At 50.4% G+C, this 12,045-nt stretch overlaps 1 protein-coding gene across 1 annotated transcript in view; it reads right to left on the reverse strand.

The window, feature by feature from the left end:
* Positions 1 to 2,907: 2,907 nt before the first annotated feature.
* The window catches only part of arl3l1 (ADP ribosylation factor like GTPase 3, like 1), a gene marked incomplete at both ends in the record, with an annotated part of 9,631 nt that continues 493 nt past the window's right edge, over positions 2,908 to 12,045 (reverse strand). Inside the window, 5 exons of the mRNA XM_079744807.1 lie at positions 2,908 to 2,958; positions 4,611 to 4,796; positions 4,976 to 5,026; positions 5,618 to 5,734; positions 11,036 to 11,179. Coding sequence (XP_079600933.1) covers positions 2,908 to 2,958; positions 4,611 to 4,796; positions 4,976 to 5,026; positions 5,618 to 5,734; positions 11,036 to 11,179 — 549 coding nt within the window. The remainder of the gene's footprint in view (positions 2,959 to 4,610; positions 4,797 to 4,975; positions 5,027 to 5,617; positions 5,735 to 11,035; positions 11,180 to 12,045) is intronic.

Consider the following 12,045-nt stretch of genomic DNA (forward strand, 5'->3'; position numbering starts at 1 on the left):
GCTAACAGGGGGTCCACGGTGGGCTAACAGGGGGCTAACAGGGGGCTAACAGGGGGTCCACGGTGGGCTAACAGGGGGCTAACAGGGGGTCCACGGTGGGCTAACAGGGGCTCCACGGTGGGCTAACAGGGGGTCCATGGTGGGCTAACAGGGGGTCCATGGTGGGCTAACAGGGGGCTAACAGGGGGCTAACAGGGGGTCCACGGTGGGCTAACAGGGGGCTAACAGGGGGCTAACAGGGGGTCCATGGTGGGCTAACAGGGGGCTAACAGGGGGCTAACAGGGGGTCCATGGTGGGCTAACAGGGGGCTAACAGGGGGTCCACGGTGGGCTAACAGGGGGTCCATGGTGGGCTAACAGGGGGCTAACAGGGGCTCCACGGTGGGCTAACAGGGGGCTAACAGGGGCTCCACGGTGGGCTAACAGGGGGCTAACAGGGGGTCCATGGTGGGCTAACAGGGGGCTAACAGGGGGTCCACGGTGGGCTAACAGGGGGTCCACGGTGGGGCTAACAGGGGGCTAACAGGGGGTCCACGGTGGGCTAACAGGGGGTCCACGGTGGGCTAACAGGGGGTCCACGGTGGGCTAACAGGGGGTCCACGGTGGGCTAACAGGGGGCTAACAGGGGGTCTACGTTGGGGTAACAGGGGGTCCACGGTGGGGCTAACAGGGGGCTAACAGGGGGTCTACGTTGGGCTAACAGGGGGTCCACGGTGGGCTAACAGGGGGCTAACAGGGGGTCCACGGTGGGGTAACAGGGGGTCCACGGTGGGGCTAACAGGGGGCTAACAGGGGGTCCACGGTGGGGCTAACAGGGGGCTAACAGGGGGTCTACGTTGGGGTAACAGGGGGTCCACGGTGGGGCTAACAGGGGGCTAACAGGGGGTCCACGGTGGGGCTAACAGGGGGCTAACAGGGGGTCCATGGTGGGCTAACAGGGGGCTAACAGGGGGTCTACGTTGGGGTAACAGGGGGTCCACGGTGGGGCTAACAGGGGGCTAACAGGGGGTCCACGGTGGGGCTAACAGGGGGCTAACAGGGGGTCTACGTTGGGGTAACAGGGGGTCCACGGTGTGCTAACAGGGGGTCCACGGTGGGGCTAACAGGGGGCTAACAGGGGGTCTACGTTGGGGTAACAGGGGGTCCACGGTGTGCTAACAGGGGGTCTACGTTGGGGTAACAGGGGGTCTACGTTGGGGTAACAGGGGGTCCACGGTGGGGCTAACAGGGGGTCCACGGTGTGCTAACAGGGGGCTAACAGGGGCTCCACGGTGGGCTAACAGGGGGCTAACAGGGGCTCCACGGTGGGCTAACAGGGGGTCCACGGTGGGGCTAACAGGGGGCTAACAGGGGGTCTACGTTGGGGTAACAGGGGTCCACGGTGTGCTAACAGGGGGCTAACAGGGGGTCTACGTTGGGGTAACAGGGGTCCACGGTGTGCTAACAGGGGGCTAACAGGGGGTCTACGTTGGGGTAACAGGGGGTCTACGTTGGGGTAACAGGGGTCCACGGTGTGCTAACAGGGGGCTAACAGGGGGTCTACGTTGGGGTAACAGGGGGACCACGGTGTGCTAACAGGGGGCTAACAGGGGGTCTACGTTGGGGTAACAGGGGGACCACGGTGTGCTAACAGGGGGTCTACGTTGGGGTAACAGGGGGTCTACGTTGGGGTAACAGGGGGTCTACGTTGGGGTAACAGGGGTCCACGGTGGGGCTAATAGGGGGTCCACTTGGCGCTGGTCCACCAGAAGGTGTATCTGCCATGGTGATGTATCGCCACCAGAAGGTACCCTGAGAAGCTCTGGGAGAAAGTGTGTCTCCATGTATCCCCGAAACGCACATAGATGATCAATAAAGCATTTAACTTTCAATCGATTTGTGTATTGTGTAGTGGTTGAGATGATTAGGTTGGTTAATCTTTCCTGTGTTCTTTTTGTACATGATAAACTTATTTATTAAAATTGCTATTACTATTCTTTCTCTTTTTTACTTTCTTTTTAAAAAAACACACACCGCTATTCACAGCGTAGCTATAAATCAAGATGACAGCAGAGAGGTTTGAAAAAAAAAAGGAAGTGTTATTATATGTGTTGTTTCTATCAATAAAGCTAATTATTATTTGTGCTGCGGTAGGAAGAAAAGTGTTAACTTGTGTTCAGGCTTGACAGCTCGCAGACGTTATCACATATGACACACTACATTATTAGACTTACTAACATAATGCCTCTCAGAGCATTTAGTAAGAGGCTTTCAACCCCTCCTGTTAGCTGTCAAACGGTCATCAAGATTGAAGTAAGTGGACAAAAGATCGACGTTGACTAAATAGTTTAATGTTTAACACACGTAGCATACATACTTTATACACTCCCTTGAAAAGGTCTTACTCAACCACAAACAAACAACAAGCCAAGTCTATCCCAGCAAATAACATTATAATAAATAAAATTAAAGCTTTTTTTTTTTAAACGTTCAAACAAGAAAATACCAAAGTATAAAGATAAAGAATAATTAATTAAAAATTCATTCTGGTTGGGAGCAGGGCTGTTTTAGGGGAGATTATTTTAAGAGGTAAGAACAAAGAATCCTGAGGGCAGTGGCGTAAATATCGACGGTGCAACCGGTGCAGTGCACCGGGGCCCCGACAGCGTCAGGGGCCCAAGAAAAAAAAAGAATCGTCTAGGGCGGCAAATTTGTCGGGGACACCGTCTGGTGGCGCCCTTAATTAATTAACCAAATTATACGAAACCCTCACCGTAGTAAGCAGGACAACCCCCCCCGAAGTCCTGTCCAAGGGCACAAAATAAATATTTGCACCGGGGCATGCCACCATGATGTTACGCCACTGCCTGTGGGTCAATGTCTGAAGGATGAAGTGCTGAAGAGTCTGAAGGGTGAAGGGCTGAAGAGTCACTTCTTCTTCTGATTCACAATGTTGTTGCAAATCCAGTTCATGCCGTCCTGTTGGGAGAGAGACAGAAAACACCTGAAAGTCATGAAGTCAGACAGTGACTTAACCCATTAGAGTCGTGTGGTCAGACAGTAACTTAACCCGTTAGAGTCGTGTGGTCAGACAGTAACTTAACCCATTAGAGTCATGAAGTCAGACAGTAACTTAACCCGTTAGAGTCGTGTGGTCAGACAGTAACTTAACCCGTTAGAGTCGTGAGGTCAGACAGTAACTTAACCCGTTAGAGTCGGTGTGGTCAAAGAGAGCAACATAACCCGTTAGAGTCGGTGTGGTCAAAGAGAGTAACTTAACCCGTTAGAGTCAGTGAAGTCAGACAGTAACTTAACCCGTTAGAGTCGGTGTGGTCAAAGAGAGTAACTTAACCCGTTAGAGTCGGTGTGGTCAGACAGTAACTTAACCCGTTAGTCGGTGTGGTCAGACAGTAACTTAACCCGTTAGAGTCGTGTGGTCAGACAGTAACTTAACCCGTTAGAGTCGGAGTGGTCAGACAGTAACTTAACCCGTTAGAGTCGTGTGGTCAGACAGTAACTTAACCCGTTAGAGTCGGTGAAGTCAGACAGTAACTTAACCCGTTAGAGTCGGTGTGGTCAGACAGTAACTTAACTCGTTAGAGTCGTGTGGTCAAAGAGAGTAACTTAACCCGTTAGAGTTGTGTGGTCAGACACTAACTTAACACGTTAGAGTCGTGTGGTCAGACAGTAACTTAACCCGTTAGAGTTGTGTGGTCAGACAGTAACTTAACCCGTTAGAGTCGTGTGGTCAAAGAGTGTAACTTAACCCGTTAGAGTCGTGAGGTCAGACAGTAACTTAACCCGTTAGAGTCGGTGTGGTCAGACAGTAACTAAACCCGTTAGAGTCGTGTGGTCAGACAGTAACTTAACCCGTTAGAGTTGTGTGGTCAGACACTAACTTAACCCGTTAGAGTCGTGTGGTCAGAGAGTGTAACTTAACCCGTTAGAGTCGTGTGGTCAAAGAGTGTAACTTAACCCGTTAGAGTCGTGTGGTCAGAGAGTGTAACTTAACCCGTTAGAGTCGTGTGGTCAGACACTAACTTAACCCGTTAGAGTCGTGTGGTCAGAGAGTGTAACTTAACCCGTTAGAGTCGTGTGGTCAGAGAGTGTAACTTAACCCGTTAGAGTCGTGTGGTCAAAGAGTGTAACTTAACCCGTTAGAGTCGTGTGGTCAAAGAGTGTAACTTAACCCGTTAGAGTCGTGTGGTCAGACAGTAACTTAACCCGTTAGAGTCGTGTGGTCAGACAGTAACTTAACCCGTTAGAGTCGGTGTGGTCAGACAGTAACTTAACCCGTTAGAGTCGGTGTGGTCAGACACTAACTTAACCCGTTAGAGTCGTGTGGTCAGAGAGTGTAACTTAACCCGTTAGAGTCGTGTGGTCAGACAGTAACTTAACCCGTTAGAGTCGTGTGGTCAGACAGTAACTTAACCCGTTAGAGTCGTGTGGTCAGACAGTAACTTAACCCGTTAGAGTCGTGTGGTCAAAGAGTGTAACTTAACCCTGGTAACCACTAGAACCAGCTCTTCAGCATGCAGCCCACATTGAGTGAGGCTCTTTATCGACCCCGACGAGGCGACTTAAAGGCCGGGGACAGAATGGATGTGTGCTACGAGTGGACGGGATCGAACCTGAACGCCCTCCCCGGACACGGCGGAGCACGCCTGGATCTGCCACTCGCGGTCGCGGTACGTGTGCAGGTTGAGCCCCTCAGCGATCTCACTGGCCGGGGAGGCGGTGGCCAGGTCCTGCTTATTGGCAAAGACCAGCACTGGGACCCCCTTGAGGTTCTCTTCCTCAGTCAACTCAGAGAGCTCCTGCGCACACACACACACACACACACAAATTCACAGACACACACGCACAAACACACACACAAAGCCATGGGTTCAGTCACTCCAGTGTCATTACGTTGTGTTGTTACTGTTCTTTTACCGTGTTGTTAATGGTTGTATAATGGTCAGGTGTGTCAGCATGCATCAGAGTGAGAACCTACCAGCCCTGTCTCCTCGAAACGCTTCTTATCTGCACTGTCTATCACGTAGATCTGTCGGAACAAACACACACGGAAATTACTTCACGTGAAAAGATAAACGACAAAGGGAACAACGTTAGGTCCTGCAGTATCCGACATGGAAAGATACTCGAAGGAGCAGAGGAATCATTTAAAAAAATAATCATAATCTGAAATATGTCTTGTCATTTGTGTTTGGATAAAATCAAATGGGATTATGCTGAACAAGAAACGAGAACAAAGTGCTGAGGATGAAGGCCTGGGGATTATTGATGGCCGTGTGAGGCAGAGCAAAAATGTTTTTTTAATATCTTGAAAAGGATCTTATTGCAGGATGTAACTGTAATCAGATCTGAATGGTTCCTATTGAGCTGCTCTCACAAAAGTCTTTTGAGCTCATTTCTCCGTCAGCATCAGTTAACAGTTCGGTAAAAACTATGACAATCCACCGTGTCCATAGTAATATTACTTTTTGTGTTTAAAGGGTGTTTCTTTTGTTGATCAAATCTAGATCATTGATTTTCACTATTTTCTTCCCTAATCTTGCCCCCGTATGTCTGTAAACTACCCGGCCCCGACAGCCCACCGAGTGGTCATGCGACGTGGCCCCTCGGGATAGCTCACCAGCAGGTCGGTGTTGTCCAGGTACTTCTTCCAGAAGGGTCTGATCTTCCTCTGTCCTCCGATGTCCCACACGTTCAGCTTCATGCCATGCGAGGCCACGCTCTTAATGTTGAAGCCCTGCGGGGGGAGAGAGCAGAGCGCGTTGTCTTCATGAGCACATTCACAAAGAACAGGACACGAGTCGGGCACCCCGTGGAATAAATCATCCCTGAAGCAAAACACCATAAGAGCAAAGCTGTGGTCTCATAGTAAGCCCTGATCATAAACTAGTTTGTGTATTTTTAGTTTTTCTTTCTTTTAATCTCCCTTTCCTTCAGACATCCATGGCAACAGCCCATGATGATGGTTCTGCCGGGAGCCAATTGGGATTCACCAAACCAGGGAGGTGCTGAGAGTCTGAGGCCACCCCCCGCCACCTCTTTGTTCCTCCTGTTCCATTCCACCCCTAGCTGTTGTTTCTGGCACAGCCGACTTGGTTGTGTAACGTCCTTATCCTGAGAGCCAGCCGAGGAGCAAATCTGAGGATAAGGCAGGTGGGATCAACGCGTGAGGTCTGATTTAGCTCTATGCTGCTTGGCCCCTCATTACCTCCTCTCTGCCCCGTGTCCCCGCAGAGCTGCCAGTGATGCAGCTCTGCCTTCAGAGAGCCTGTCCCTCCGAGGGCGATGTCATAACGACACGGATGACTCATTGACATGCTGGACAATCAGATATTAGTCATGTGATGATAACATACATACATATGCTGATTGCAAACACACATACACACACATGCACACGCACGTACATTACACAGACAGACAGACAAACACACACACACACACACACACACACACACACACACACACACACACACACACACACACACACACAAATAGGTACAGAGCAAGAGCAGAAATGAAAGCTGTTGGTGAAGACCTGGTGGAGGTGACTTAAATGTAGTTCTCCTGATGGCTATAGTGGGGTCGCAGTGGTTGGATGAAAAAAGACGGTTCAACATTGTAGGCCAGTGTGAAGATTGGGATTTCATTCTAGAAATATGAAGCAGTAGACAATTTAAATGCTTTTAAAGCTGGGCCTAAAGGGAGGGGTGGGATGTTTTCGGTTGGATACTTTCAAAATCTAGCTTTCTCCAAATTGCCTTTTTTAGGTTGAAGGATTTGAATACGAAAGTGTCATGAAATTCCCGCCCTCAATGTGCCAAACATGGATGGTTTCCTCTAGTGGTTGCATCAAATCTCAAACAATGGTGGCACCTGGGCCAGGAAATACAAGGCGTGTTTAAACAAATTGGGTGACGTCAAGGAGACTACGTACATGTTTAATAGCATGTTGTTCAGATATACACAGGTGCAGACACACACACACACACACACACACACACACACACACACACACACACACACACACACACACAGACCAACAGACAGGTGTGGTTTAACACCTCAAATAGCTTGACATTTGGTAAACCAGATGCTATCATACCATTTTAGCATCATACAACTTTTTCGATTACTAGTGTCATGCTAAGGTTAAATTAACACTTTTATGTGGCAAATTCTTGTGTTTTCCTGTCATTAATCAAAGTAGTCACTTTTTGGCCTCTCTTTCCATCTGAGTGCAACCCCCGGCCAGATCAACCAGCAAATTCAGAAATCAAAATACACTATTCAATTAAGAAAACGTGTGAGACCACACACCTAACGATAAATTAAGATATGATTAACTAGTTTTCTACTATAATTAGTTTTGGTCGTTTACTGTGTGGAAGGAAACGATTTTGCCAACACAGCCCACTACCACACACTAACGATTTAATGCCAAGACAACCCGGACCTGATTTTCAAAACCGGAAATCTTGTCAATCTTTAGTGTAAACAAAGATGGCGGATGAGGGTCAGGAGGAGGCCCCTACGCTAGGGTCAGGGTCAGGGTTAGCGCTAGCGGCAATACGCTTTTAATTTTTGGTAATTCGGAAGACTACTCCACTGTTGCTTTATCCACCATGGCTTCTGTTTTAATTACTTGAAGAATTCTTTGTATAATGTTAAGTCAGCATGGCTCCCAAATGGCTATCGTCTTTTTTCCCCCACTACAGGACATCGTAGTGACGGCAGTAGTGACAGTAGTGGTGACGGCAGTAGTGACAGTAGTGGTGACGGCAGTAGTGACAGTAGTGGTGACGGCAGTAGTGACAGTAGTGGTGACGGCAGTAGTGATGGCAGTAGTAACAGCAGTAGTGACAGTAGTGGTGACAGCAGTAGTGACAGTAGGGGTGACGGCAGTAGTGACAGTAGTGGTGACAGTAGTGGTGACAGCAGTAGTGACAGTAGGGGTGACGGCAGTTGTGACAGCAGTAGTGACAGTAGTGGTGACGGCAGTAGTGACAGTAGTGGTGACGGCAGTAGTGACAGTAGTGGTGACGGCAGTAGTGATGGCAGTAGTAACAGCAGTAGTGACAGTAGTGGTGACAGTAGTGGTGACAGCAGTAGTGACAGTAGTGGTGACAGCAGTAGTGACAGTAGGGGTGACGGCAGTAGTGACAGTAGTGGTGACAGTAGTGGTGACAGCAGTAGTGACAGTAGTGGTGACGGCAGTAGTGACAGTAGTGGTGACGGCAGTAGTGATGGCAGTAGTAACAGCAGTAGTGACAGTAGTGGTGACAGAAGTAGTAACAGCAGTAGTGACAGTAGTGGTGACAGTAGTGGTGACGGCGGTAGTGACAGTAGTGGTGACGGCAGTAGTGACAGTAGTGGTGACAGCAGTAGTGACAGTAGTGGTGACAGCAGTAGTGACGGCAGTAGTGATGGCAGTAGTAACAGCAGTAGTGACAGTAGTGGTGACAGTAGTGGTGACAGCAGTAGTGACAGTAGTGGTGACAGCAGTAGTGATGGCAGTAGTAACAGCAGTAGTGACAGTAGTGGTGACAGCAGTAGTGACAGTAGTGGTGACGGCAGAAGTGACGGCGGTAGTGATGGCGGTAGTGACAGTAGTGGTGACAGCAGTAGTGACAGTAGTGGTGACGGCAGTAGTGACAGTAGTGGTGACAGTAGTGGTGACAGCAGTAGTGACAGTAGTGGTGATGGCAGAAGTTACGGCGGTAGTGACAGCAGTAGTGACAGTAGTGGTGACAGCAGTAGTGACAATAGTGGTGACGGCGGTAGTGACAGTGGTACTCTGAGCAGTGGTGACGGCAGTAGTGACAGTAGTGGTGACAGTAGTGGTGACGGCGGTAGTGACAGTAGTGGTGACGGCGGTAGTGACAGTAGTGGTGACGGCGGTAGTGACAGTAGTGGTGACGGCAGTAGTGACAGTAGTGGTGACGGCAGTAGTGACAGTAGTGGTGACGGCGGTAGTGACAGTAGTGGTGACGGCAGTAGTGACAGTAGTGGTGACAGTAGTGGTGACGGCGGTAGTGACAGTAGTGGTGACGGCAGTAGTGACAGTAGTGGTGACGGCAGTAGTGACAGTAGTGGTGACGGCGGTAGTGACAGTAGTGGTGACGGCAGTAGTGACAGTAGTGGTGACGGCGGTAGTGACAGTAGTGGTGACGGCAGTAGTGACAGTAGTGGTGACAGTAGTGGTGACGGCGGTAGTGACAGTAGTGGTGACGGCAGTAGTGACAGTAGTGGTGACGGCGGTAGTGACAGTAGTGGTGACGGCAGTAGTGACAGTAGTGGTGACGCTGGTAGTGACGGCAGTAGTGACAGTAGTGGTGACAGCAGTAGTGACAGTAGGTGTGACAGCAGTAGTGACAGCAGTAGTGACAGTAGTGGTGACGGCAGTAGTGACAGTAGTGGTGACGGCGGTAGTGACAGTAGTGGTGACGGCGGTAGTGACAGCAGTAGTGACAGTAGTGGTGACAGCAGTAGTGACAGTAGTGGTGACGGCGGTAGTGACAGCAGTAGTGACAGTAGTGGTGACAGCAGTAGTGACAGTAGTGGTGACGCTGGTAGTGACGGCAGTAGTGACAGTAGTGGTGACAGCAGTAGTGACAGTAGTGGTGACAGTAGTGGTGATGGCAGTAGTGACAGTAGTGGTGACAGCAGTAGTGACAGTAGTGGTGACGGCGGTAGTGACAGTAGTGGTGACGGCGGTAGTGACAGTAGTGGTGACAGTAGTGGTGACAGCAGTAGTGACAGTAGTGGTGACAGCAGTAGTGACAGTAGTGGTGACGGCGGTAGTGACAGCAGTAGTGACAGTAGTGGTGACGGCGGTAGTGACAGTAGTGGTGACGGCGGTAGTGACAGTAGTGGTGACGGCAGTAGTGACAGTAGTGGTGACGGCGGTAGTGACAGTAGTGGTGACGGCGGTAGTGACAGTAGTGGTGACGGCAGTAGTGACAGTAGTGGTGACAGTAGTGGTGACGGCGGTAGTGACAGTAGTGGTGACGGCAGTAGTGACAGTAGTGGTGACGGCAGTAGTGACAGTAGTGGTGACGGCGGTAGTGACAGTAGTGGTGACGGCAGTAGTGACAGTAGTGGTGACGGCGGTAGTGACAATAGTGGTGACAGCAGTAGTGACAGTAGTGGTGACGGCGGTAGTGACAGTAGTGGTGACGGCAGTAGTGACAGTAGTGGTGACAGCAGTAGTGACAGTAGGTGTGACAGCAGTAGTGACAGTAGTGGTGACAGTAGTGGTGATGGCAGTAGTGACAGTAGTGGTGACGGCAGTAGTGACAGTAGTGGTGACGGCAGTAGTGACAGTAGTGGTGACGGCGGTAGTGACAGTAGTGGTGACGGCGGTAGTGACAGCAGTAGTGACAGTAGTGGTGACAGCAGTAGTGACAGTAGTGGTGACGGCGGTAGTGACAGCAGTAGTGACAGTAGTGGTGACAGCAGTAGTGACAGTAGTGGTGACGCTGGTAGTGACGGCAGTAGTGACAGTAGTGGTGACAGCAGTAGTGACAGTAGTGGTGACAGTAGTGGTGATGGCAGTAGTGACAGTAGTGGTGACGGCAGTAGTGACAGTAGTGGTGACAGCAGTAGTGACAGTAGTGGTGACAGTAGTGGTGATGGCAGTAGTGACAGTAGTGGTGACAGCAGTAGTGACAGTAGTGGTGACGGCGGTAGTGACAGTAGTGGTGACGGCGGTAGTGACAGTAGTGGTGACAGTAGTGGTGACAGCAGTAGTGACAGTAGTGGTGACAGCAGTAGTGACAGTAGTGGTGACGGCGGTAGTGACAGCAGTAGTGACAGTAGTGGTGACAGCAGTAGTGACAGTAGTGGTGACAGCAGTAGTGACAGTAGTGGTGACGGCGGTAGTGACAGTAGTGGTGACGGCGGTAGTGACAGTAGTGGTGACAGTAGTGGTGACAGCAGTAGTGACAGTAGTGGTGACAGCAGTAGTGACAGTAGTGGAGACAGCAGTAGTGACAGTAGTGGTGACGGCAGTGGTGATGGCAGTGCTTTGGTTTACCTGTGTGGGGGTGATGGTGTTGACGTCCTCGGAGGCCAGGCTCTTCAGTAGAGTGGTCTTCCCTGCGTTGTCGAGTCCCAGCAGAACTATCCTGAGCTCCGTCTCGGTGGAGCCCTTGAGCTTCTGGATGACGGAGAGCAGGCCCTGGGGAGAGCGAGGCACACGAGGACACAGGGTGAGGGACGCTAGCTGGAGCAGAGGCTCCAAACAGAAGCACCCACGGTACAAACAGAAGCATACACTTGGACATCCTGTGAAAACACATCAATGGAAGAAGCGGGGGTAGGCGATTTAATTTAGATGCATTCTTGTCATCTAGCTTTCTCTTTCTGGTTTCTCCAAAGTTGCCTTCCCGAGCTTTTACTGAACCTCTGGTCGTTGGAGGACTGTCGATCATCCTCTCCTATCCAGACTGTGTGTTTACATTTGTCATGTGTCAAGGATACGTGAATGGTGTTTTGAGATGACATAAATCTATTCAAAAGTCTTCCAGTGTATCGTAGATATGTTCCACTCAAAAGACAAACTGATCCAACACAGTGGCTGTCCAGCTGTGGTTGTTGCCGTGGTTCGATTACATCAGTCTATGAATAATCTGCCAACTAGGAGATCCTTCACCTAGCATCAACCCCTTTAGTCCGTCGTTAACATGTTCCTGTAAACCAGGATGAGGTAAAAACAGCACGGCTCATGTCATCATTCAAGGAGACGGTTTGCTCTCCTTTGACAGAAGGTCAAGTGAACCCTCCAGGATTCCTGGAAGCAGACGACATGCTGCCCAGAGCCGCTACACCTTCTCCGCCCACCTCTCACTCCTCCCCTTCCTCTGTCTGTAAGACTGCTAGGCCCCGCCCACCTCTCACTCCTCTTCCTCTGTCTGTAAGACTTATCGGTCCTGGCCTCTGAGAATAGCTCAGCCCCCGCCACCCTCCATTCATGTAACTGTGCTCTAAATAACACAAGTAGTCCAAAGCCCTGTCTAAAAACAAACTGGATAGAGCCCTTCATTA

This window comes from Pollachius pollachius, assembly GCF_949987615.1.
Source record: "Pollachius pollachius genome assembly, chromosome: 10".
NCBI classification, from domain to species: Eukaryota; Metazoa; Chordata; class Actinopteri; order Gadiformes; family Gadidae; genus Pollachius; species Pollachius pollachius.